Below are 27193 nucleotides of genomic sequence, written 5' to 3'. Positions count from 1 at the left end.
ACGCAGTTTTCAGGCTAATGCAGTAAAACAAGCATGCAATATAAACAATATGCAACAGGTAACATGAAATATGGTCCTATATTACTTTTGACAATGTGCAGCAAGGGGCAGGCCACTGAACCTGGCTTCCAGACAGGTCCTATTCAAATCTTGCCATGAGAGGACAAACCTCTACCGTGCATGCCTTTCTGTAGTGTCAAGTGGAGGAAGAGGGCCCTAGCTTCCAGCTGCATCCTGCACCCAACCCCACCTCAGGTGCCCAATCCCCCACTTTGTACGGCCTTCTGCTGTTGTCCTTTTGCCATGCACATTGGGTGGGTCAGAGCCAAGCCCAGTATTCCAAACCCTGTGGATGGCTAACTCCCTCTGCACACAACTTTTGGCCGTACACAGTGGGGGGTTGGCTGAAGTGCCTGGCCCTGCACCAATGCCTCTGTGAGAGGCCAAACCCTGCTCTAGGCAGCCACACTCTGTGAGGGGCTGGCCACAGGCCTTGCCCTGCATCCCATGCATAAGCCCTCCACCTAACCCCTGTGGATTCCCAGAACCACATGGACACCCAACTCACAATTATTTTTTTTATTTTGTTTTACATCACAGAAAAATCCTAATTGAGTGCTGCAGGAGTACAGCAGTACCTAAAACAAAAAAGTATTTTTGAAATTTTGGCTCAGGGGCTGTACCTAAAGGTCCCTCCTCATAAGTGGCAGGGGGTCGTGGTCTCTCTGCCTTGCCCCTAGGACACTATTGTTGAAACATTACCAGGACATGGGGACAGAGGGCCCGATTTACATGTTGACGGTAATAGTCCTGCATTGACTTTTCGACTGGAAACCCATCTGCTGCCATTACAGTCCACCCGCCATATTTAGATGTTGGTGGTCCCATCGACCAAAGCCTGCATTTGAACCGCCATCTCAGCCACAAAATATTCTAACTTTTCTATGTGAAGCATGGTGAAACTCGCTTCCCTTTTAGCCATTGTCTGTTGTTCCCAGAACAAATTAAAAGCAGCAAACAAGTCACTACGGTTAATATACTTCCAAGGAACACAGCCGTTTTTCAGAATCTGTAGTGTCCAACCTAACTGCATGATGGAATGCAGCTGACTTTGCCCATGATGTAAAAGAGACATGTAATTCTGAATTATGTCAATCGTAGATTACACTATGTTATTAAGGGAATAAATCCTGTTGGACAGAGTGTTCATGCCGCGTTGATAACAGCTAAAGCCTTTTCTAAATTTTCTTTGTCTATCTGCCTCAATCCCGCAGCAGCTTCTATTTGAGAAAGCTTCAGAATCTCATTGTATATGGCATAAATGAATCTTTTAGAGTGTGGCTTTCTTGGACCTAACAAGAAGTCCTGCAAGTCTATATCTTCAGAAAGAGTATTAAGATGTTCCTTAACTGTTGCTAACGTGTTAGTCTGTAACCATTGTTGGCACAGTTTACCCACACTGTATGTAATAACTATACCGGAGTGTTGACCCTAGACAAAGCGAGGGTCCTGCTGGCTAATCTTGAAACCTGCTGAGGAATTCACAAAACGCGCCTGACACCCACTTGTGTTCACTGGTCACAATAACCACCCATCGAGTCTGGAAAGTGAAGAATTATAGCAACCAGCCTGAACCTTTACATCTAGTTCTTCCTCGGTGACGTTCAGGAAAGATTGCCTGTTGTTGAATTCTGCCAGTGTGAGGATATTAGGTGCATTCATTTACTTCATTTTTGCTAACCCCAGACAGGATGTTTGTTGTATTGTGTCATTTAAAAATATCATTTGCACAGAAATAAGGCACACTCTAAATAAGGCTTTCCTACACTGTATTTGCCAATCTTGTGTTCCCCATACACTCTTTACATCAAGTGTTCTTCCAGTATTTGTAACCTTCTACTGCAAGATGGGAAACCAAGGAATCTGAGTAAATCAACTTTTTGTTTGTTAGCAAAAGTTTCCAAATTTTTGAAGGAGGTAATTTGAAATAATATGACTCTGCTTTCATAACGTCATGCCCAGAAAAATATATGAATGTATCTGAATAATGTTTGGGGCTCCCCGCAGGTGGAGCTGATCAGTGTTCCCACTGTGTGTAATTGAATACTGATCTATGTCTAGTTGCGCGGTGCAGGTAGTAATGTCCCCAGTTGTTATAGCAGAACATTTCCCCATAATTCTTTGTGTTAGTATACACATCATTACTTTCAAATACAGTGTAATCCTTCATCTCATTTAACATGGAATCAAGTGTTTGAACATCCCAATCATCAGACGCAACTCCAGGTGTAATTACATCAGTCATGTATATTTTGGAAACATATGGAATTTGAGTGACCTCAGTAAGCCCGTAGATATCAAATGGAACTTTATCCCACACAATCCCATCAGTAATCGGTACTGCTGAAATGTTCGCAAGGGACTAGTCTCTTTGGACCTTATGTGAGGAAAGATATGGAGTGAGAACTTCATCCACTGGCTCAACAAAGGAGTGTTCAGGAAGGTAGTGACCATTTATAAGCAGGAAGAAAACAGCCACAAAACCAATCCATAGAAAAAATGCAAGCAATATCAAAATTAACCTCAGATAGTTCCATGTATAAATTAAATATTTATTTTAAAGGCATATGTACAGCTTAAATGTCTTTGAAACAGTTGCAATAGCAGGTGTGGATGAAGTTGAGGAAAAGTAATCAAGATCAATGAAATAACCAGAAGCAGTCTCTACAAAACACAGGAGCCGGTGCATTACTGATGGATGGATCCACGTTTCGTGGAGGCTCGCAGTAGACAATATTGTCAGTTTGTGAAGTGTTGGAATAGAAGACAGCCACATCTTGGACAGGTGTTGTAGTTGAAATGGTAACTGGAATCATCAAAAGCTCACTTTCTGCCCTCTTGCCACTCGTGGAGGCACTTGTAGCATCTTTGGACATGCTTGTGTAGTCAGAAGTGTTGTTATTTCTTCTCTGAAGGTAGTGAGAGGGGACCGGAAACTACCCAAGAAACCTCTGGGTCTACTGTGCATGATCGGCCACATGGTGAAATTTGATGTTGTCAATGGAGACAAATCTGTTTGCTTTGGAACCAGGCAGCGGTAGTAGGATGACAGTTCTGGTACCTTGTATTCCCAGGACTTAGACAGGTGCTCTGTATGATGGACGGAATTCCTTCTTCACAGTGATCTTCTCATGAACCAGATCCCCAACTTTAGGAATCTAGCCTGTAGAAGTTGTTGGCAAATCCCTTATTCCAAAGGTGGCAGCACTGGCGGATGGTTTATCATCACAAAATTGCTGAAGCTCCTGTAAGACAGTGAGACATTCATTTATGTGAAAAGGTATATATGCTTCCACCAAACCAGGACTATCTAGATCTGGGACATACATAGGTATCCCAAAGAGAACCTCATGAAGAGTGCGTCCCTCCAAGGACCTTCTTGGCAGATTATTCAGTGCTGTCTGGACTGCATATAGGTGATGAAGCCAGCTGCGGCCAGAACCTAATACTCTAGCTGTTAAGGACTGCTTTAGATCTCAATTCCCCCTCTCCACAACATAATTTCCCTTGGGATGTAGGGTGAGGAGTAATGGAGTTCAACACCCATCATCCCCATGGTGTCCCTGAATGCCTTAGAGGCAAAGGCAGTGCTCTGGTCCAAATGGAATGCCGCAACTGCATTTAACATTAAAGATCAGCAAGTCGTTTATAACAGTCCGAGCGTCAGCTGAAGGCTGAGGCCATACTCACAGGAATCTAGAACAAGAATCTACGGAGACTAAGATGTATTTGTATGCACCATCAGGTTGTAGGGGACCACAATGGTCCCGGTACACACATTGTAGTGGACTGTTGGACACTAAGAGGGATGTCTGCGGAGGGCGTTTGATGTTGGAGACATTTATCTGCTGGCAAATGTCACAACAAAGGACATATTGCTTGGTCTGCTTGCATAGACCTGGCCCCCAGAAGTATTTTTGTAGGAGTGTTATTGTGGTCACAATACCAGGATGTGCAGAAGCGACACCCTCATGCACTGATCTTATTAGATCTAATCTTGGGTCTTGGTTGGGGATCACTTGATTTCCAACCCCAGGAAGTGTTGCATAAGCAACATTCTGTGCACTGATGTGGTAAGAATATTTGGTAGTGTATGCATTTGGGAGAGGCTTGCCTTCAGCAGAGGCTTTCACGGCAGCCCAAATTTTATTATCCCCTCCCGTCTGAGAACGAGTTACTGCAGCTACAGAAGCCATAACTACTGCTGATCTGACTGCTTCATTCAGCCAAATTATAGCCAATAACATGTACTCCTACACGTTGATGACCCAATGTACGGACTACATGAGCACTCAGTAGCTTATCCTTAAGATAAGCCACCTTTCCCCACAGAGTTCTGTTTTTTTATTGTGTTGCCTTTGGAGTCTCGGAAGGCGTTCAGTTGCCAATGATTAAGATAATCATTGTAGGACTGGATGCAATAGTACGAGTCACTGACAAAGTGAGTAGTCTGGGCTCTGTATACACTAGCTCTAAGATAAGAGCTTTGAGTTCAGCCAGCTGAGCTGTGCAGTCCCCTAGGGTCACATATCGTGAGGGTTGAATATACCATCCTTCATCACTCGGTTCACGGCTGCGCAAGCGGCTGAGTATTGATGTTTAGTACCTACGACTGGTTGTGCTGAACCATCAGTGTAAATGACAGTATGGTATGTGTCAAGTGGCAAGATGCCTAGAGGTGTGGGGTACTCCTGTTCTTAATGGAGAAATTCTTGTGTCTGAAGTGTTAGATCAAAGATGTAATCAACATCAGTTGCAGTCAGGGAGGATGGCCACTGAATCCAACGTGGATGCAATGCTTTAGTGTTAGGAACGCTTGCTTTGGTGATGGTATTTAAGGCTGGCACCGGGGTAACGACAATAATGCATTTCCCTTTGGCAAGTGGCCTCTCCTTAATGACAGCCATCTGAACAACAGTAAGATTTTTTTCTATGGGAGCAAAGGTTTGTTCTGCATTAGAGTATAAATGTGATTTGTATGCTATGGGCACCATGTCGCCTTCATTAAAGGTGATGTAGGTGAACCCAATGGCAACAGCAATTATTCTGATGACCATATATGTCTTGTTGTCATAGGTGTGTAAGTGTTTTGCTTCTAGCATGTCTTGCTGCAGGCCTCTAAGGATGTGTGTGTGTTCTAATGTCCATTGTCTGCTAGAAAAATCAGGGTGTATTAAGTCATAAAGTGGCTTGATACGTTGTGCAGTCAGGAATGTAAGTTCTGCAAAAATTAAAGGAACCAAGTTAAGACTGCAGTTTCTTGATCGTATTTGGTGGCTGAAGTTGAGTACACTCCTCTAAAAAGTGCTCGTATCAGGAACAATATGCTGAGAAAGGCTATTTTAATTTTTCTTAAATTGAATTTGTAACCAAGGGCTGCGAATCCTAGAACGATCCAATCAACCCAGGTGAGATGATTGTTATGGTCGTCATCTGTGAGATAGATGTCATCCACATAGGACAACGCCTTGGGATCAATATTTTCCAATATTGATGTGACACGGGCTGAGAACAGCAATGGGCTGTTCTTGTAGCCTTGGGGCAAACAGCAAAAGTGGTTTTGTGAGCCAAATGAGAATGCACTCAGGTCCTGACTTTCATGAACTAAATTCTGGCCGAAGGTTGTTTTGTATTTTTTGCTCACTATGTTGTTAATTAGTGCTGTGCTATTTGAATTTTGTATGGTGCATGTGCGACTATGACTGTTTAAGTGTCTGTAATCTAGGACCATTCTGTATGAGTGGTCGGGTTTTGCAATGGGGAATTACGAGTTATTCATTGCAGAGACACAGGGCTCAATTAGTCCCTGGTACTCGAGCTGAGTGAGGATCTCCCTCACTGGAGCTTTGGCTTCTTGTTTAACAGGATATTGTGGCTGAGGCTGGGGTGTAGACCTAATAGGTATTACATGACAAGGTGAATCCTTGTCCCAACCTACATGGTTGTGGTATAGTGCAGGTGCCTGAGCTAAAGACCAGTTACAGCGTAGGCTTGTTTTACCGCCTCTGGAAAAGATCGGAGAAAGAAGGCAAAATGACATTCCCCCCCATGTGGGAGCTTATGGACGTGCTTGGGTTATCAGTCCCTCTCGGCCAGCAGGATATCACAACTAAGTTCGTCCTACAATATCACACTAATGGTGGGCTCAATGTCTCCCTCAATTTGGATATTTAAATCGTAAACCCTGTAGGGTGGGAGAATGCACCTGTCTGCAGTCTCGAGTGCAATAAAGTCGCTAGTTGCTGTCGCATCCAGATGATCTTTCAGACTCTGGAGACATATCATGGCCTCTGCCTGCGTCTTGTTCTTCAGCAATGTTCTCAAGTGTTTAAATTGACAGTGCTGCCACCCTTTTCTTTTTTAAACTGTGGCTTTTGTTGTGGGGGATTATCTTCTTTTTTGTCTGAAGACTGTGGAGAGTCATTCTTCTGTTTCACATAGTCAGGACATTGCTCTGACCGGCCAACTCCCTCGCTACATCTATTGGGTGCATCCTGCAAGGAACGAAAGGGACTTAAAGCAGTATATTTGTCAGGAGCTTTCATATTTTCTCTATTTCTGAGATTATACCTCCTGTCGGAGTTCTCAGGATGTGGAGAATCTGCTCTCTTACTTTGTCTGTCTTTAACTTGCTTTTGTCTATCCCTGTGCTTTTTAGAACCCTCCTGTGCTTGTTTAGCACCTTCCTTAGGGGTGGTACTTTGTATTTCAGGCTTTTTCAGCTTGGCTCCCAAACTATCCCGTCCTATACTGGTATAGGTATCGGAAATTATTTTCGGTAGTTGTTTCTTTTGATCCAAATGTGAAATCTCCCTGAGATGCTGGTGTATGGCTAATGCTAATGCTTCCCCTTTAATGTTACTGTGCCAAAGTTATGCATTCATTTCATACCCAAGTTTAGGGTTGGTGCAGCCCCATGTTCATTCTGAATTTATTAAAACACTTCCAGTAAATTGGCAAGTGTTGGGGTATCATGTGTGGTAGTATAAATTGCAGTGAAGACTTCACCCCATGTGGTGCAGTCATCCACCGAGGGAACCATCCTGAAGTGGAAGCACATTGTAAGAATTCTGTGTTTTTCCTGTGGTCCCGTATGCAAAAACACAGCTTCCAGCTGATTTGTTTTCTGGGCTATCAGACTTTTCTCTCATTCTGTGGGCACTTTACCCATGATAGAATGTAATGTTTGTGGATTAATCCCAGTAGTAGCCAAGTATCCAGCAGGTGCTGGCGGTGCTGGGCGCGCTGGTTTAATGTTCAAAGTTCGCATTACGAACTGAACAAGTCATCTATATAGTGTTACTAGCTCAAGGTATAGATTGTGCAGATCTGCTGCCTGCATGTTTTGTACACCAAGGTGAGATGTATATGTGGCAAACATATGCCACGTTGGTCCTTCATTGCCTAAAGGACCTAATCTCATGGGTTATATTACGTGTAGTAGATCGCCATTGAACCATATCTAATATTCTTGATAAGTAATCGGTATTTCAAGATACTGGTATGCTTGATACCGTTGAGGTATGTTTGCGATTCTATATGTGTGGATGATAGGAAAATAAGTGCCTAAACACCATCGTTGATGGCGCCATGTCATAGTTTGACTCTGACTCTAGGCAAGACTGCTAGTTTAAGGATGACAGCACTTTAGTATGTCGGTGACTAGGCCAATCCTACAACAAGTCGCAACTCCCAACCCTCTCGGCTCACAAGCAGTACCTCACCGAAAACCCAAACAGTAAAAGGTGATTCGTGGCAGCCTTTATGCATGGACTCACAAGTGCGACATCTCAGGGAGGTTTTAGTTAAACGGAGATCACCCTTTTCTCACATGAGCAATATGTCTCAGTCAAACACAGGCAATGAAAGAGATGCAGTAAAGTTTCAAAAGGTTTTATTAACAAGACTGCAATCTACGATAAATTGAATGGGCTGCAATGATTAGGATAATGAACAATGCAAGAAACAGAATGGTAAAAACGAGAGTCAGGAACACAAAGACCCCCACCATCTTGCACTAATGTGTAACATGAAATAGATGTGAAATAGGCCCTAATACCCTAGCATGATGAACCTAATCTCTAACATAAAAGAGAGCTAGATGTGTTAAACCTAATCTGCCAGTACCATGTCCATGAGAAGAGCCTCCCAACCCTCGTTACCTTGGAATGAGGTCTCTAGATCAGACTCTGTGGGGACACGAAGACCGGGTCAGCATCATGGTGACATATAGCATTGATAGTGTTGATAGCATCTGGTAGGAATCCCTCTGATTATCTTGTCTGTGTGAGATGTAGTTATACAGATCTGGTAGGACCCCTGACGCAGGATTGTTCCCAAACAATAGATAAGAAGGCATGCTTGGGGCAACAATTATATGATTCCCTGCAAAGGTACATTATGTTACTGGCACACAAAAGTGAGAAAGTACATAATGTTAATACCTAAGTCTCTAATTTATCATTGACACTGATAGTGACGCCTTTACAGAGTGGCACTGATTTTTATTTATTTTTTTAATCTTTTTATTGTTTAATTGTTTCATTGATACAACTTATATAACCGACACATGACTTTGAGTTACAATATTCATATCATCAATGGGGAAGTGGAGGTACATTATTGAGGAGGGAGGGTGGGGAGGAAAGAAGTTCGGAGTCCCATGGCATTTGATAGCAATATTCAACATATGTTAATAAGCAGCACCAACATTACAGTCTATTACACAGTACTTTAGCATGGATGATAGTCAGTTACATTTGAATGAGTGTCATACGTGGGATGTTTTCTGATGACCCTCGTCTGGTCTGAATGGAGTGTTAATGGCACCAGGCCCACCAAACATTACCTGTGCCTCTAGGTATAGGGCTGTAGGCCTTTCCAAAAACGCTGTTTAGGGGCCATGTTTCACCACATCAGGTAAGGCATCTTGTCTCTGTGTTTGCTAGCACTTCCCAGATCGGCATCCCAGGGAAGGAGATTTGCGAGTAAATACTCAGCCTACTGTTTTATCTGCACTGATGGTACTTGATTAATGCACCTAAGGAACCAGTGCCGACTCGCTATGTCTTGCTCATTGGGGGCGAATGTCATTCTTGGCCTCAATTCTAACTATGAGGTTGTCCCCCAGATCCCTAGTCCTATAACCACCTCACCCCTGACACTGAGAGAGCAAAGTGCTGGTGTCTCTGCCCTAGCCCACTGCAGCAGTTCACCCAGCCAATGGCGTGTGTCTGGGGCACTCAGTGCTTTCCAATGCTTTGCTATGAGGCGTTTGAATAGAACAAATGGCAAATCTATGAACTGGTGTAGTTGTTTGTCTCCTTTCACCCTGGTACAGATGCCAAGCAGGCAAGACTCAGGTGTAAGAGGTTGTGAGTGATTGGCCAGTACCCCCGTCAGGGAGGTGATTTCCTGCCAAGCCTGTTGTAAAGGTGGGCTACTCCACATCGTGGTAAAAGGTAGCGTCCTGTTCTCCACAACATGGACATTCATGATTAGTGTGAGGAAACATGCGGTGAAGTTGGTGGGGGGATAAAAATGTTTGGTGCAGATAATTAAATTGTGTAAAGTGGAATTTTGGGTTGTGTGACACTTCCTTTATCATTCGGGGCACCGCAGTCCAAGCGGGCTGTGGCAGTGGTGCATGAAGGACCTCGTCCCATCTCGTACGAGCTACCGCTTGATTTGTGTGGAGGCTCTTGAGGAGAGTGCTATACAGCAAAGACCTAGTATGTTTAGGACCTAGGCCTGAAAATACATTGTGCTATATAGGTGAGTTTATGGGTTCTGCGTTTCCACTTCACAAAGTATTGTGTATGATTTGTGTCAGGGCACAGTAGGTTAGAAACCGTCCAGGGCCTATGCCATAAGTGTCTTCTAAGTTTGTGTATGTCATAATGGAGCCATCTTTGAAAAGATCATCGATCGTGTGTATTCCAAGTGCTAACCATGGCTCCAAGGTGTGGTGTGTGTGCAGTTTCTTGCTTGTCAAGCAATGGAATCTCAGGTGAGTAAGGTGGAATTTGGTCCCTACCACGTATATAATGCACCAGCACATGCGGGCTATATCCATCAAGTTATTTCCATGCATGGGAGGGTATGTATGGCCCAGTAACCATGTCAGTACGTCTGTCAGTCCTAGTCTATCCTGTACCATAACTGTCTCCATACTAGGGGTTGTCTTCCATGAGATCCTCCGTAGTGTGATATATTTGGATGGCGAGATACTTGAGAGTGACATGGCACGATGGTAATCTATGTGCCGGGAGGGTGGGCTGCAGGTATTCCCGCACTGGGGTCAACAGGAACAAACAAGGTTTCAACCAGTTCACACGCAGGCTGGATAAATCCTCAAATAAGTCAAGTAATTGCATGAGCTCCGGTAATGATGACACACTCCTATGTAAGTATATTAACTCATCATCGGCATAGAGAGATACTATATGTTGTTTGCCCAGGTCTGGTATCCCCCTGCGCTGCCTCCATAGGCGAAGTTGAGCCATCAGAGGCTCAATTGCTATTGCGAATAACAGAGGCGATAGGGAGCACCCTTGTCTGGTGCCATGGCAAATGTGGAAACTATCAGAAATTATCTGGCCCATCTTTACGTGGTCTATGGGATTAGAGTACAGAATATTGATCCAACTCAGAAATCCCTGACCAAACCCAATGCTGCGTAATGCCTCCTTTAAGAAGGGCCAATCGAGGGTGTCAAAGGCTTTCTCAATGTCCAGGTACACCGCAACTCTATTGTGTTCCCCTTTTGGAGTACCAGTCCTTACGCGCAGGAGTTGTCTAATATTTAGGAAGGTGTTCTGTCCCAAGATGAAACCTGATTGATCTTCATTTATCAGATGGCCCATCAGCGGGAGCGACCGATTTGCAACCACTTTGCCCAACAACTTGCAGTCCAAATTGAGCAATCATAGAGGTCTACATGATCACACATCCAGGGGGTCACGGCCTGGTTTAGGTAGGACCACTATTAGCACTTCGCGTTGAGAGTCTGTGAGGTGCCCTCATGCCTATAGAGTGGCACAGATTTTGTTAAATTTAAACATCTTCCTAACTATAAACATGACAGCCATCTTGGAAGAAATAATTAAATAAATGTGCTAAAACAGAGCAAGCTAAGTAGGCTGGGTGAGGGGGCACAGGCCTGCAAGCCAAAGGCTAAGCTAAACTCCTAATTCCCATTAAAACTAAATAGGATCTGTTAGACCTGACAGCCTTAAGGTGGTCACCCCTAACTTTTTGCCTTCCTCCCTCCACTTTTTGGACACTGTTTTTGCTGGTTTTAGGACTGTGCACTTTACCACTGTTAGCCAGTGCTAACGTGCATATGCTCTCTCCCTTAAAACATGGTGACATGTGTTCATACCCAATTGGCTTATTTAATCTACTTGTAAGTCCCCAGTAAAGTGCACTACATGTGCCCAGGGCCTGTAGATTAAATGTTACTAGTGGGCCTGCAGCACTGATTGTGCCACCCACATAAGTGGCCCCTTAACCATGCCTCGTGTCTGCCAGTGCAAGGCCTGTGTGTGCAGTTTCACTGCCACTTCGACTTGGCATTTAAAAGTACTCCCCTTTTTCTACATATGAGTCACCCCTAAGGTAGGCCCTAGGTAGCCCATAGGGCAGGGTGCTATGTAGGTAAAAGGCAGGACATATACCTGTGTAGTTTATATGTCCTGGTAGTGCAGAGCTCCTAAATTTGTTTTACACTGCTGTGAGGCCTGCTTCTTTCATAGACTAACATTAGGGCTACCCTCATATACTGTTTGAGTGGTAAATTCTGATCTGAAAGGAGTAACAAGGTCATATTTAGTATGGCCAGAATGGTAATACATAATCCTGCTGACTGGTGAAGTTGGATCTAATATTACAATTTTAGAAATGCCACTTTTAGAGAGTGAGCATTTCTCTGCACTTAAATCCTTCTGTGCCTTACAATCCACGTCTGGCTCGGTTACTTGACAGCTCCCTTCTGCATTTCACTCAGACAACCCCTAACACAGGATGCTCAGTCACACCTGCACACATCTGCATACTGAATGGGTCTTCCTGGGCTGGGAGGGTGGAGGGTCTGACACTTACATTTGAAAGGAAAGTGGACTACCCTCACACAATGGAGTGCCAAACCCCCTTCTGGGACCCTGGCAAACAGGATGGAACTGAAAGGGGACCTGGTGCACTTCTACGCCACTCTTTGAAGTCTCCACCACTTCAAAGGCACAATTGGTTATAATAACAGGGCCTCTGACTCTACCAACTCAGACACTTCTGGTCAAGATACCACTTGTGAAGAAACTCTGAACCAGACCCTGCAACCTGCCCAGAGGAACTGCCTAGCTGCCCAAAAGACTCACCTGATTGCTTTTCTGCAAAGGACTGCTGCCCTGCTGTTGCCCTGCTGACTTGCTGCCCTCTGGTTCGGCTCAGAAGTGCTTTCCAAGAGCTTGGATAGAGATTGCTTCCTGTTCCTTGAAGTCTTAGGACCTAAAAGACTTCATCCTGCAAAGAACTCCTTGTGCGGCGAAAATTAGACGCACAGTCTGAAACGATGCACAGCCTGCATTGCAGTGAGAAAATCACCGCACGCCGAACCGGAACAACGCTACCCGGCTCCCGAGAGGAGGTCGACGCAGCACCAGCATTGCGACCGGAACTTTGACGCACGGCCCACGGTATTGATGCACAGCCGAGCCGGAATAATGCAGCCCGACTTCCTGCAAGAAGAATTGACGCAGCACCTGCTGTGTGACCGAAATTTCCCCGCATCGCACACCGGATTGACGCAGCTCCTGTGACTTCATCCTGCACGCCCAGCATTTCACTGCACCGTCCAAAAACCCCGCAACCCAAAGGGGATCCAAGTCAGCGCGCCAAAACTCGACACAAAGCCTTCCCTGCGTGGAAAATTATCAATGCATCGTCTGTGTGCGCCCAGAGAAACCGATGTACACCTCTCCATTTTCCACGCATTTCCTCCTCTGCGGTCCCTTTTGGAGAATTTGAATGCAAACCAGGTACTTTGTGCTTGCAAGAGACACTTGTTGTTTTTTAAAGACTAAAGACTCTTTTTAGCAGTCTCTGAAGTGATAATTCAATGTGTACTTATTAAATCTTGATTGTTTTGACCTGAATTTAACCAGATAAATATTCTATATTCTATATTTTCCTAAACACTGTGTGGTGTATTTTTGTGGTGTCATACTGTGTTATTACATGATTTATTGCACAAATACTTTATACATTGTCTTTAAGTTAAGCCTGACTGCTCGGTGCCAAGCTACCAGAGGGTGGGCACAGGATAATTTGGATTGGTGTGATTTACGCTGACTAGAGTGAGGGTCCTTGCTTGGACAGGGGGTAACCCGACTGCCAACGAAAGACCCAATTTTTAACAGGATCCACTACAGCATGTGTTGTGCTGTGGTGCAATAGCACTGGATAGCAGTGTGTATCTGGTGTATTGTGTAATGTGTTGTGCACGGGGACACATATAGCAAAGGTAGAGTGTGTGCATAACATTTATTTTTAATTGTATTTATTAAATTTGACCAACATACACCACATGTACATCATGCTACTGTAATACATCAAAGCATTTGTCCATAGTACTACAAGTCTCTAGGCACCTGACAGGCAATGGAATGGAAATCGTGGAACATTACGAGTCAAAACAGTAACCCATCCCTCAGTTCTCGACTTCCTCAGTTCTAGACAATAGATATGCTGTATATGGGCTTCAGATATCCTTAGGCCTCGAAGGTTTCGGTATTTCTTCTGCATAGAGTTTGAGTTGTTCTTGACAGTAATGCAGTATGTCATGTCTAGGAGACATTGTTTAACTTAGGCACAGCGTTCTTACCTCAGTGTAGTGCAGTCTGTCACTTTGCAAACAGCAGTGCCACCAGTTTTCAATTTGCTGGCTTCAGCAGTTTAGCTAATCCAAGTAAACACATCCGAGACAATAATTCAACCAGCTCCAGCATAATGGCAGAGATGGTGGCCGTTACCTGTTTTCAGAACTCCTTAATCCACCCACATTCCCAGGCCATATGCAACAAGCCTGCCTTCTCTACCACAAAGTGCACACAGTTTGCATTTTCACATAGGCCATATTTAAACAGTTGCAGAGTAGTTTAAAGTATTTGCTGCAGATATTTTAGATGAATAATTCTCAGGGTATAATTAGAGGTAAGCATACCATTCAGTGTACAACAAAATTTTCATTCATCCATCCCAAGAGGCAAATCCAGCACTGCGTTCCACTTCTCCATTGCTCCCGTCAATGGGAGTTGCTTATCTCCCTGAGGTGTGCTATTAAGGAGTGTAATAAGTTGCTGTCTGGTTGTCCTGATGTTCAGAGTTTGTAGTGCCCTGAAGCCCGGGGGCTTGGCAGGGAATTGGGGATAGAGGGCCTTCATAGCTGCCCTCACCCTATGATACGGGAAGGTCAGGAGAGGAGATCCCGCCTGCGTCTGAGGCATATCTACTAAGTCTAAGAACGTCCCTTCGGAATAAGGCCCATATTTATACTTTTTTTTGCACTGCATTTGCATAACTTTTTTATGTAAATTCAGTGCAAACCTAACTCCATATTTATATTTTGACATTAGACACATCTAACGTCAGAATATAGAGTTTGAACCATTTTTTGGATAAGTGAACCTACCTTGTGTCAATGAGATGCAAGGGAGGTATTCCCATCCAAAAAATTGTGCTATCCCCATAGCCCCATATCCATACCCCATGCTAAAATGACGTACGGGATGGAGGAGGGGCTAGATAATGGTGCCAAGCTTGCTTAACACCATTAATCAACGCCTGGGTCAGACTAGCAGTTGGGGACATGTGGACCCACTTCCATGGTTAAACACCATGGAATGGTTTGACAGATGTCCTCTCCAAGCCCCAGGAGCACCCCCACCAGAGGGACACCGGAGGATGGGGACCCCATCTAAGGTAAGTCAAGGTAAGTATTTTTTTCTATATTTGTTGGCCATTGTGGGGCCCTAACTGTGGGCCCCCGGCATGGCACAGGGTACAATGGCCATGCCCAGGGGACACCTGTCCCATGTACTGGCCACTGGGGTGTTTTTTTTGCCTCTAACCAGGCTAGGGCCATTTTCTAACACACAGCCCCCTCCTTCCCTACCGTCACCCCCACCTGGCTAGCATCTTTTTTCCATAAAAAAGGAATTTAAAAAACACATTTGAATGTATTTGCATCATAAACAATAACAATTTATGTGATGTGTGCAGTAATGTTCACTGTCTAATGTTGAGAAATATGGTTCTTGGCCACACTTAGGCCCATATTTATACTTTTTTAGCGCCGCATTTGCGCCGCTTTTTGATGCAAAATCAGTGCAAACTTACAAAATACAACAGTATTTTGTAAGTTTGCACCGATTTTGCATCAAAAAATTGTGCAAATGAGGTGCTAAAAAAGTATAAATATGGGCCTTACATTCATGTACTCATAATTGTATTTCATTTATATTAACTGCGACATGAAGTCTTATTTGAATTGATGTAATTGACATTTAGCAAACTGTAGAAATTAAAATGTGCACAGTATAACATGAAATTAAATGTGCATTAGAGAATAATGTTTAACATTGACATGATTGGGCCTGAATTTCTTTAATGGGAGAAACTGTTTTTATTTTCTGCTAATGTGCCATTTCATTGCAGGAGCATTCACATGTAATGTTAATTTGGAAATAGATGTGCTATTGTTTTACTAATAGAGAGTCCTTTGAAGAGAGCACACAGAGAGGCCAAGGGAAAGATGACTGTCCGTTATTCATACATGTTGCAAACAATGCTCAGAGTACTAAGGACAACAGCATTCTCAGTACTGGTATGGGGGAAAAGGAGATGATGTTGCAAGTTACACGATGGGACACAGAATACAATGGAGCTCATGATTATGTGAACTGGATGTGTCACCTAATTGGATTTCATGGTATTAACTAGGGCTCATACACATTGATTGTTGGCAGACTTCCTCCTGGGCTTTGAGAGGTAGAATACCTCTGATTTTCCTTTTTGTCCCCATGGTTTGCTGAGTGTGGCTTAGGCTTATACGTGACTATCTAAGAAGATTCGTGATTGAGCTTCTTAAATGCTGACACCTCGGAATTGTATCCTCGTGGCTTTTTCTAGTTAGATTTTTTGTTTTTGCAATTAGACTTTTGGGAGACTCTCTTGTTTCCCCACAGTTCAACTTAGCTAGATGATTTCAACTTGCTCCAATAGCTGATCAGCAATTGCTTTCTGAGCACCAGATATTGCTGCTGACATTTTGTATTGCTGTAACAGAACTTCTGAATTGTTCTATGCTAATTCACCTAAATGTTTTCAGAAGATTTGGTTACCCAATTGCTATTCTGTAACAGTATGTTTTTAAGATTTGTCTACACTACTTTGGGTGTTAATCTGTAATAAAACCCTTTCACCTTATTTCCGATTTGAGTTGTCATTGTGTGGCCAAATTGGTTACACTGTAAATGAATGATGACTGACTGTTGGTGATGCCAAGTGTTCACTCACACCTTTCAGGAATCAGGCAGTCCTGTTACAAGAAGATATTTTTTGTGCCTTTACACAACTTCACCTGCTGCTAAACGCTCCTGCAAAAAATTGTCTAGGGGTTTTTTTTTTATTCACAAAACCGTTTTCGTTGGAAAACACCCCACTGAAATGTAGACTTGCTTGGTCTTCCTCCTGGAAACACCACCTTTTTTCTGAACTGTGTGGATGAACTAGGCTGTAAAAACATTCACAAATTTGTCAAAAGCTAATTCCACGAACTTTGTACACGTTCTAATCAAATATCTTTCATTTTTTCTGTCTTCATTTTAAAAGCCCGAAATATGATTAACGTTCAGTGAGAAAATATCTCACCTTGATAGGACGCGCTGATATTCCAGGAAATCTGAAAAGCTAGCAGTAGCCCTAGGGATTGTGGGTGAGCAAAAATACCATCATTCTAGCGCTGGCAGTTTGAACGGTCTGCCTTTCTTCTCCAGGGTGTCACGATGTTAGCCTTAGATGACACTTCCTTGTGCCTGATTGCTATTTTCCATCGTGTCATAGGGACATTGTAATTAGGGACCTACCTGTGTCAGAGATGTCAAGGCTGGCTGCCAGATCCATGAGTTTCTGAATCCTTTTAGCTTCGAGACCTGACATTGGCCTTTAGAGAATTAAGTGAATTTACATTGACTAACAACTGATTTTTTTGCGGAATAATAAAAAAAACCCTTGTAATTAAAAAAAAATAGTTAACATCCGCGATTCCTTTAAGATGGTACCTAAAAGGTGGATTGTTTTAATTATATTGGATTCAGAATAATATTTTGATGTGCATTTTTTGTTTAAAATTTTTATTTCAATTGCAGAATGTATCTACCTACCCTAAAATAGTATAAAGCGAATGCATATATTATTAGCACTTCAGAATTCTCAGGCACAGTTTTATTGGCAATATCATGAGGCAAAGCGCTAAACTCCTAATTTTGAGATGGTTAGTGTACTGTTGTTCGAGTACAAAGCCCACCACCGGAATGGTAGGGTTCATCTTTGACATTTTTAAATAGTCTGTGAAATAATTCACAGTGGAAACTTATAAGGTAACGTTGCGGTTTAAAACTCCTAAATGAGTTATGCATTTGACAATTAGCAGATTGTGCAGCTTGTGGGCGGTGGGCAGCGATTCAGGGTGAGCGTCGAAAGAACAAAACTGTCTCTTAAGCCAAATACGAACGCCCCCCTGCAGCGTTTCCTTAAGATTAGAACAGCTTTATCCTTTTTTGGGAGCATGATTATTGTGTATTGTGAAAATGTAACAAACGCGAGGCTGAGCATCCTTCCGCAACTTGGCACCCAGACCAATGCGTGGATCCAACAGCTCGAGCAGAGACAAAAGAAGGGGGGACAGAGGATAGGAGATCTTCACAAAAGACGGCATATGTTTCCTGCATATTAGAAAGTTAACCTATAAAGCACTGCCAATGCCTCCAAGTTTGAAGTTTATATGTACAATACACATTACATAGAACATTTCACATCTAGAGAACACAACACATATGTAATATGTCACCCTGATTTAAACCGCAGTTACAATCTAGTTGGCCCACACCCTGTCTTAGAACAAATTACATTAAAGCAGAACTGGACGATTCTGTAGGCATTTAACAATACTAACAATCACGTAGACCCACATACAAGCGCCGTCCAAGGAGCAAACCTACTGACCGAGAAGATGTGTGAACTATCTGACAAAGCCCTCCATTCTCACCCACGACTCTGTAAAGTCAACACCCCATCCACACAAAACTAGAAACATGCCCCCTTCCACACCACAGACAGATACACTTCCACAAACCTGATCAGAGTTCAGTCTGTGGTGAAAGACTTGGAAGTATTTGGAAGGTCATGTCTGGAGTACACAATATCACTGCAAAGCTGCACCAATCAATGACATTTTGCTAAACAAATGCCATGACATAAAATATGATGCACGCACACAACATCCTCACGCACACAACATCCTCACGCACACACATTGAGATAGATACTATCTTAAAGCACAGATGCAGACACCGTAATATAATCCACAGATATCCATGCATACAAATACCAAAACATCAACAGATTCCTATTCTCCTTTGCACACAGACCCACAGGGATCATGGCCCACAGGCTACCAGAAATGCAGTTGTGCATGCGCATAGACCAACAGGCATTTTAGGTTGGATGGCTGAATAGCACTTTATGCCACCAAAAACACTAAAGTTGAGAGAAGACTGGAAAGGTTGGAATCCGAAAGGGAATGGGAAAGGAATCTTTTGAAAGGAATGTTATACTCAAACAAGAATGTTAGTAGCCGACTTTACCCATCTGAATGTCAAGGAGGAAGAAGAAGAAAAAAGTAGGGGCTAATAGAGGGAAGTAAAAATCAGGAAAAATAATGGGGTTGAAATCAAACCAACTGTGGATAAGACGGGTGGAAGCACTGCTTACCATGTACGTTGTTAGATGTCAGAGAAAGCTAGAGAGAGATTGTAACATGGTTACACAGCCCAATACAGAGAGTCTGGCACACACAGAGCAAAAATACAGACACAGACACAGATATAGTTAACACAAACAATAAATGTAGATAGCACACAAGCCAAGACATAGAGTGGAAAGAAGAAGGATAGAAAAAAGGTATGGACACACAATGGATGCTGGACAAATTGTTCTGTAGTTCGTGTTTACATAATCCTTAGCTCATTTTACAACAAAATTTGAGGAAAGGGCATTGTAAATGCTCACTCAAACCTTTGACTCTACTCGGTGAAACCACTTCCAGTGGGTGATAGACTATTTCAGTCTCTGGCCAACCAGTCTTTGTAGTCTGAGGAATGATCACCTATAGGTCTGTATATGTGTATGGTATTTCTATACAGCAATCCTAGCTAAAAGGCAGCGGGACACTAGGTGATACATTTATACTGTGTGGAATGTTGAACTACAATTTCTTTAATTCAAACTAAAGGTATCCCAAACAATATCTTCCTCATTCTGCGTTCCCAAGTGGAAGGTCAGGTGCAAAAACACATATGACGTATCATTTTTGCGTGACTAGTTCTCATGTCTCGTCCACGTTTTCCAGAGAACAATAGGGAATGGCTTGCAGAAACGGTACATGTGACTGGTTTTCTGCTAATTATCCCCATTACCCATAACTTTTCCTCAGCAGAGCACCTGCACAAAATGCTCAGATGAAAACCCAGAGACTGCGCGCAATTTGCGTAAATATTTTGTTATAAAACCAGATGCAAACGTCATTTTTCCAGGCCAAGACCTTTTACATATTGTTATTAGCAGGTGCATTGAATGAACCGAAGTAAATCAAGAATATAACTCCCAGAATGCAAGTTTTTTTTAGTAACGAATCCCCTGTGGTCTTGGTGTGGCAGGGATGAGGTTCTCTTTGTTTTACTCTTTCCCTTCTGCATAATAGGCTTGGTCTAGGTCTTCAAAAGAGGTTGTCTTCTTTTTTTGCCTGTTTGTCTTCTCAACGTACAGGTTTTTTTTTTGTCTTTACAAACGTGTGTTTTTCCGTCAGGAAAAGAAAATGCAACAAAATTAGCAACATTTTAACTGAGGTAGCAGTATTACTGTCAAGATTAATCAGCCCTCTGTGTTTTTCTCCTGCTCTTCTTTTTTAAAATACTATTATTCGCCATAAAATACGAGCGAAAAAAGATGGCTGTTTTCTTGAAATGGTTACCAGGAATTCCAGCTAATCGTACTCTATGATGCTTAAGAGCATTGGGAAAATTAGTAAATCGGAATACTACTTATTGCTTTTTCATTTTTCCTAATATTCATAAACATTACGGGAAATATGCAGAACCGTCACATTTTTATTTGGATTGTTGTTAACTGACCTTGATATAGCTGATTTAGATTTTTACTTAGAACTTAAAAACGGCTGGATTACCAAACACCAAATCAAGGAAATATACTAAATGGAGCCAAACACATGCGCCTGCCAAATGCGGTCTTCCGTTCTTACAAATGTTTCATAGTTCATCTTGGCTAACATGGCTAAAGTTGCATATAAGAATTTCTATGGTAAATCAAAACACACATATTTTGGCGTCCGCTGAAAACTGTCTCGCTTCGAGCAATCTGCACCACTTTAAACAGTATGAAGTCAGAAACTTTGCACTGTATTCAGCCACAGTTTGGTGCAACTTGGTCAAAGGGAGCAACGTTATTAACAATACAACAGTGAGTTTTCCCCTCAAATGTTATCTCAAGCTTCACTACAGAATTGTTTATGCCTCCTTTGTAACATGTGTCTTATTGTGTGGGCGAGAATGTATAAATGTTCATATATTTGTTAATTCATTTGATTATCATATTTGGTATGATACCTCTTGTCTTTGAAACAACTTAATTGCCTGAGCATTAGTGCTATGCCCGAAAATATATGGCGAGAAATAGGTAGATTTATACTTTGCATCTGCTAGTTCTTTAGAAGCCTGACTTAAATACAGTTTTGAAAGACTTCTAAAAGTGAGCCTCAGAAAGTTACCAATGTGCCTGCGTCATACTTTTTCATAATTTATATTTGAAAATGGCATAGTGTGAAACGGAATTGTTTGTTTTGCAGGTGGTATTGTGTTTTTCCCCTGTAGGATTCACCCTCAGGGCAAGAGCAAGAAAGTTCCCTGCTCTGGTGAACTGCACAGCTATAGACTGGTTTCATGCCTGGCCACAAGTCGCTTTGCAATCCGTCAGTAGCAGTTTCATTGAGAAGATGGATGGACTTGATGTAAGTTGGTAGTACTCCTTCCTTTTTATGTTTTGCTTCTGTGTGTCTATGTGCTAACTAACCTAACATGACTCAATAGATTGACGAAGTATTATAATGAAAATTACTTTTAAAACTATGGTAATAATTCATAAAATGTTCACTTGACAATCAGTCAGTGTTTTCCATGCAGTTTCTATTTTGGAAAAGAAGACATTTTCATGCCGGAAATAAGGATACCTACAACATTCGAAAACAGCTGTTTAGCTTTTTTGGATAACTTCATTCAGTGTGTGTATTCAGTCTGACTACACTGCAGAAAAAAATAACTAAATGTTTTTAACCACTAAACAAAGAAATATCCGCTGTGATTAAACGTATAATATTGACAATTGGACTGTCCAGGTGAGTGAAATTAGTTCATGTTCCGAAAAAGTTTTGTTAATAAAAATATTACTTCTACCCTCTCGAAAAATAAACAGAAAAGCTGGTAAGTGTTACTCAATGAACCGATAACTTATTAGGATAGTCTTCAGAATAACTTCCCCCAGTATTTTTTGATTTTGTGACAAAAGGCTGATCATATGCTGTTCTGTCCAAAATGAATATCCTCTGCCTTTGGAGGTTCATAGCGTATACCTCCAGTGACTAGCCGGCAAAGGCTATTTTGACTGTAATGGGCTATACCTGCCCTAAATGAAAAATTCGATTTCGGAATAAAATCATAACCCTGCTATCACAGGTTTGGGACAAGCTACTGGAATAATTCAAGCACTGTATTTAATATTTATTAAAAATCCGGGTCAATATTGAATTCATGCTTAATACATATTCAGCAAAAGTGACTTTTAAAAGTTACACTTTACCTGCCTGAGCCTCCAGTAGGTTATTTAGCATTAGCCTGCTGACAGATGGCCTTGCCAGTGCTTCTCATTAATAAGGTATAAAACAAGCTCCTAGAGCAGGAACATTAGCTTGATCCATCTCACTGGAAAACCTAGGTGTGAGGTAAGAGATGGACATCAGCTCAGGAAAGAGGGCCGGTGAATGTCCCAGAAGTTCATTAACATGAGAAGAACCAAGATGAGGCCTACCTATTTATAGTTAATTACAACAGAAGGCTTGGGAAAGATCAGCCTTATGTTTGTAGGCCTTCTGTATCCAGTTTGTCACCAGCCTAGTGGGATGGGAGCAGAACCAGTGTGATGTGGCTGGGGATGAGGGGGGGCACTCATTTATCTAATCAGAATCCTGGTTGGCACAAAAGCTTCCTTCAGGGCCAGAAAGTGTTTGCCATGTTGGATGTGCCTCAAAATACTGCACTATGGGATTATATTTCAGTAAGACGATCAGGATGTGCTGCAAATGTGGGAAGGGTTTCTCCTAGGATTTTCTTTTCTCATTGGTTAGTGAGTATCCAGAAATCACTTCCACCAAGTGGCTAGAAAAATCTCCAAAGCTGGCACCTCACCCAGTCACCCCACCCAGGGGCCAGTGAAACCTCCAAAGCTGGCTCCTTACCCACAGCTCATCAGATCACATTCTGGATCTGCAGAAGAACAGAAAAGGACTGGACTTGCTGTTTGAAACCTTTTTCCTGAAGTACCCATCTGACCTGCAGCAACTGGAACTGGACTGGACCTTGCCGGGGGCCTCTGCTGGAGGGTGCCCTCGTCATTAAGTGCTGTCTCTGAGGCCTTAAGAGCCTTGCAAGTGACCAAGAGGGGCTGCTACAGAAACTCTGAAAAGTAGGGACTTAGAAGACAATTTTTGGACTTTCAAGACCTCTAGAGCATCAGTGGGATCCCATGGCAACTGTGGGATCTCATGTCAAAGGTGACCAATTAACTTCATCGGATACAGCTTTAGCCTTGCCCTGCTGGAGGATTTTGAGTTCCATAAAAAAGACTAAGCTCAAAGGTAGAAATATTGACTGGACAAAGACACTAAAACTATCTGCCAAATGTGAGTACATCAGCAGATGAAAAATTAGAATTTCTTCTACATAGAGTTTTTCATGCCTATACCAACAGCTTCAGTAGGACCTTGTTCAGCAGCTATCCCTCTTCAAGATGATTTTGTGGATTCAGCCTGCAGTCTTGCCCTGCTAGAGGATTTTAACTTCCATTTCAGAGGCTAATTCAGACAATGTAATCTTTGACCCAAATGAACCTGCTTAGTATATCCGACCAACACTCCATTGAGGTTAGCCTGAAATCCTGCCTATGTGCCATCCTTTCATTAAAAGTGACTACTGGTTGGTGCTTTATTTTCTCCTTGCACCTTTTACCTTAAATATTTAAAAAAATCATGTATTCCGTTCCCTCTATTGGATTTTTGTATTTTAGTGCCATTTAACTCTTACCATTATCTAAATCAGTTCACAAATGTTTTATTGTCTATTGTTTTGACTTTTAAACTGTTTTGTTACTGTTTAATACTGTACACCTTCTCCTAAGTTAATCCTGTTTGCCCTGTGGCGTAGCTACAAGGGGGTTGAGCCCAGGTTTCATTATTGACATTGTTTTTTACCCTGACAAGTTTGCAATCATATTCCTTGCAGTAAACTTACACCCATCCCAATTAATAATCCACTTTCCCACACTTTCAAAATTATCTCTGCAAATGATTTAAAAAAAAGCAAAAACAGCTACAAAGCCAAAGGTCACACACCAGTCTTTAGGTCATTGTGAGCTTAAGGAAGTCCCAAATCAATTGAAAGCTTGGCTTGGAGCTGGCAGATGAATGGAATCCTTCCTTGTGAGCCTTGTGAATTGCCCGAATAGGCTAACAGATACAGATGGTGCTAGTGCTTTTTGTCTTGATGGACATGTCATGGGGATTTTTTAAATCAATAAGACAAGAAGTGTCTTATTTCTACAATGTGTATTAAATCCAGTAAAAACTACTTACTGTGTAAAGCAGAGGTATGGGCTAATTCTCCATATGCCTTTAATGTTTATCTTTTTCCTTATTTAGTTGTGTAGGCTCTCCTTCATAAATTTTGGAGATGATACACAAATAATGTATTAACAAGTTAAAACCCTTCTACTCTTTGAATTGCTTTAACTCTTTTGTGAGATGACTTCGTGCTTTAAAAAAATAATTCTAATAAAGAATTAATTCAGTACTTTGATTTTGATTGTTGGCAAACTAAATCTCAGATTTCAGGATTTGTGGCCTACACCTTTAAGCAATTGTTCATGACCTGCTGACATGATCAAGACTATATCACTTTTCCTTGTCTCTTCCTTGTCTTTAGCTTCACATGATCTTAAATCATTCAGGAGAGATGTTAGTTTTATAGATGAGACTAAAATAGGTTAAGCAGTTATGTGTTTGCTACATTTAGAACACTTCAACTATTATTTCTTCAGAGCAAAGTAGTTAATAGATACTCAAAGTTTAGTCAACCAAAAGATCTAATTGGTTTGCACAGCATCTTGTGGTAGAGATTGCCTCTCTAAGTTTGCTTGGAACAGGGGAAATGATCTTTAAGCTTATTTGGAGATGCAACACTCACTTTCTTTGTGCAAATTCTTGCTCAGACTTGTTTTCTCAGAAGGTCTCCATTTACTGCCTAGAAAGAGGATGCAGGGGTTTCTGAGATGTCGTTCCCAGAGACCTGTGACAGCCTGACCGTGACCACAGTAGGAGTTGGTTTATGGCAGAATATTGTGAACAATATTGTTTGACATGGATATTGTGTCAAAAGTATCATTTACAAAAATATTGTGTTTATTTGCTTACCATCTGAAGTACCAAAATATTATGCCAAAAATATTGTGGAAGACAATATTGCCAAAAAAAGGCATAATAGTTTTTTTAAATAACTATTGATTCATAATTAATTTATTTATAATTCTACATTAGTAAAATATAATATAATTTACAATATATATTTATGTATAATCTTTACAAAATATAAAACAATTAGTATATTCAAATGAACATATACAATTATTTTATTTATCACTTTAAACTACATATTTTATGTATGTATATATTTAAAATAAATGCAAACAGTACCTAAAAACTACGAAGTGACATCAATAATGACAACAAATACAAACATTTAAAGGACATATATTACACAAATGTAACAAAGTAACTAAATAAATATAATTAATATCAAACAGTTAAGTTAAAGAATTAAAAAAATAATATAAACATTTAAAGAACAAAATATTGAAAAAATAAAAGCAGTTAAAATTAAGCAACAATGTGAGAAATATTTAACATACCTCGAAAATACAGTTACTACTGTCACGCCAATGTACACAAAACAAGGGAAAGTTCCCCCTTCAAGTTAAGCAACAGTAGGGAAGCCGTTGGACGTTGAAGGGGTTAGATTTACTCTTCCTGCTCCAATGTACATATACATATACATCAGAGCCAGCGCATCCATCGCCCCCGAGCTTCGTAACACAATCAACTGCTCTATCAGCACAGGCACCTTCCCTGAGGACTGGAAACATGCCAAAATACACTCTCTCTAGAAGAAACCTTCGGCCGACCCATCAGAACTAAAGAATTTCCAGTCCATCTCACTGCTACCCTACCAAAGTACTAGAGAAAGGAATCAATGCACAACTATGGAATTTCATCGAGGCAAACAACTCCCTGGACAGCTCCCAGTCTGGCTTCTGCAGCAGTCACAGCATGGAGACAGCACTTCTGGCAGACACCAATGATATTCAATTACTCCTAGACAGTGGTCACTCCGCAGTACTCATACTCCTCGACCTCTCAGCAGCTTTAGACATGGTCTCCCACAGCACTCTGCGCACCAGACTCCATGATATAGGAATCTGGGGAAGAGCCCTGGAATGCATCCACTCCTTCCTCTCCGGGAGGATGCAGAGAGTCAGACTCCCGCCCTACACCTCCAGACACACAAGAGTCAACTGCAGAGTTCCCCAAGGATCCTCACTGAGTCCTACACTTTTCAACGTATACATGGCCCATCTTTCTGCCATTGTCAGAAGCCACGGTATGAACATCATGTCATATGCCGATATTACACACAGCTCATCATTTCCCACATCGAAGACCCAGACACTGCCAAAAGGAACTTTCACGCCAGAATAGAAGCCGCCGCCACCAGGATGAGAGAAAGCTGCCTCAAGCTGAACTCCTACAAGACGGAGCTCATCATCTTCGGAAATGCCACCTTAGCTTGGGATGACTCCTGGTAGCCCACATCCGTCAGTGCCTCCCCTGCACCGAGCGAGCATGCCTGCAACTTAGGAATCATCCTCGACTCCTCCCTATCCATGACCCGCCAGGTAAACTCTGTTGTCTCCTCCTGCTGGCACACACTCCGTAAACTCCTGCAGCTCTTCAGATGGATCCCAGCAGACTGTCACAGGAAAGTCACCCAGGCCGTAGTCACAAGCAAGCTCGACTACGGCAACGCTCTCCATGCCGGCACCTCAGCTAGGAACATCAAAAAACTTAATGTCATCCAGAATGCCACTGCCAGACTCATTCTGGACCTTCCTCGCTGAGAACACATCTCCCAACACCTGAGGACCCTCCACTGGCTACCGGTCGAGAAGTGAATCACCTTCAAGCTTCTCACCCACATGTACAAGACCATACACAACACAGGACCAGCCTACCTGAACCACTGTGTCTCCTTCCACACCCCCGCCAGATCCCTCCACTCCGCCCAGTTGGCCCTGACCACCGTCCCTCGCATCCGCAAAACCACCACCGGAGGATGATCTTTTACCTACACTTCAGCGAAGAGCTGGAACAACCTCCCCCTTCACCTCAGACAAAGCCCGTCAT

General features: G+C 42.3%; 1 protein-coding gene across 1 annotated transcript in view; it reads left to right on the top strand.

Annotated features, from left to right (window-relative positions):
- The window catches only part of LOC138283610 (dynein axonemal heavy chain 11-like), a 2790563-nt gene that overhangs the window by 2020249 nt on the left and 743121 nt on the right, over positions 1–27193 (top strand). The window contains exon 59 of the mRNA XM_069221547.1: positions 21257–21418. Coding sequence (XP_069077648.1) covers positions 21257–21418 — 162 coding nt within the window. The remainder of the gene's footprint in view (positions 1–21256; positions 21419–27193) is intronic.

The sequence above is a fragment of the Pleurodeles waltl genome, chromosome 3_1 (assembly GCF_031143425.1).
Source record: "Pleurodeles waltl isolate 20211129_DDA chromosome 3_1, aPleWal1.hap1.20221129, whole genome shotgun sequence".
Lineage (NCBI taxonomy): Eukaryota > Metazoa > Chordata > Amphibia > Caudata > Salamandridae > Pleurodeles > Pleurodeles waltl.
The sequence above is the reverse complement of the archived record's forward strand: the minus strand, read 5'-3'. Positions and strand labels throughout refer to the sequence as shown.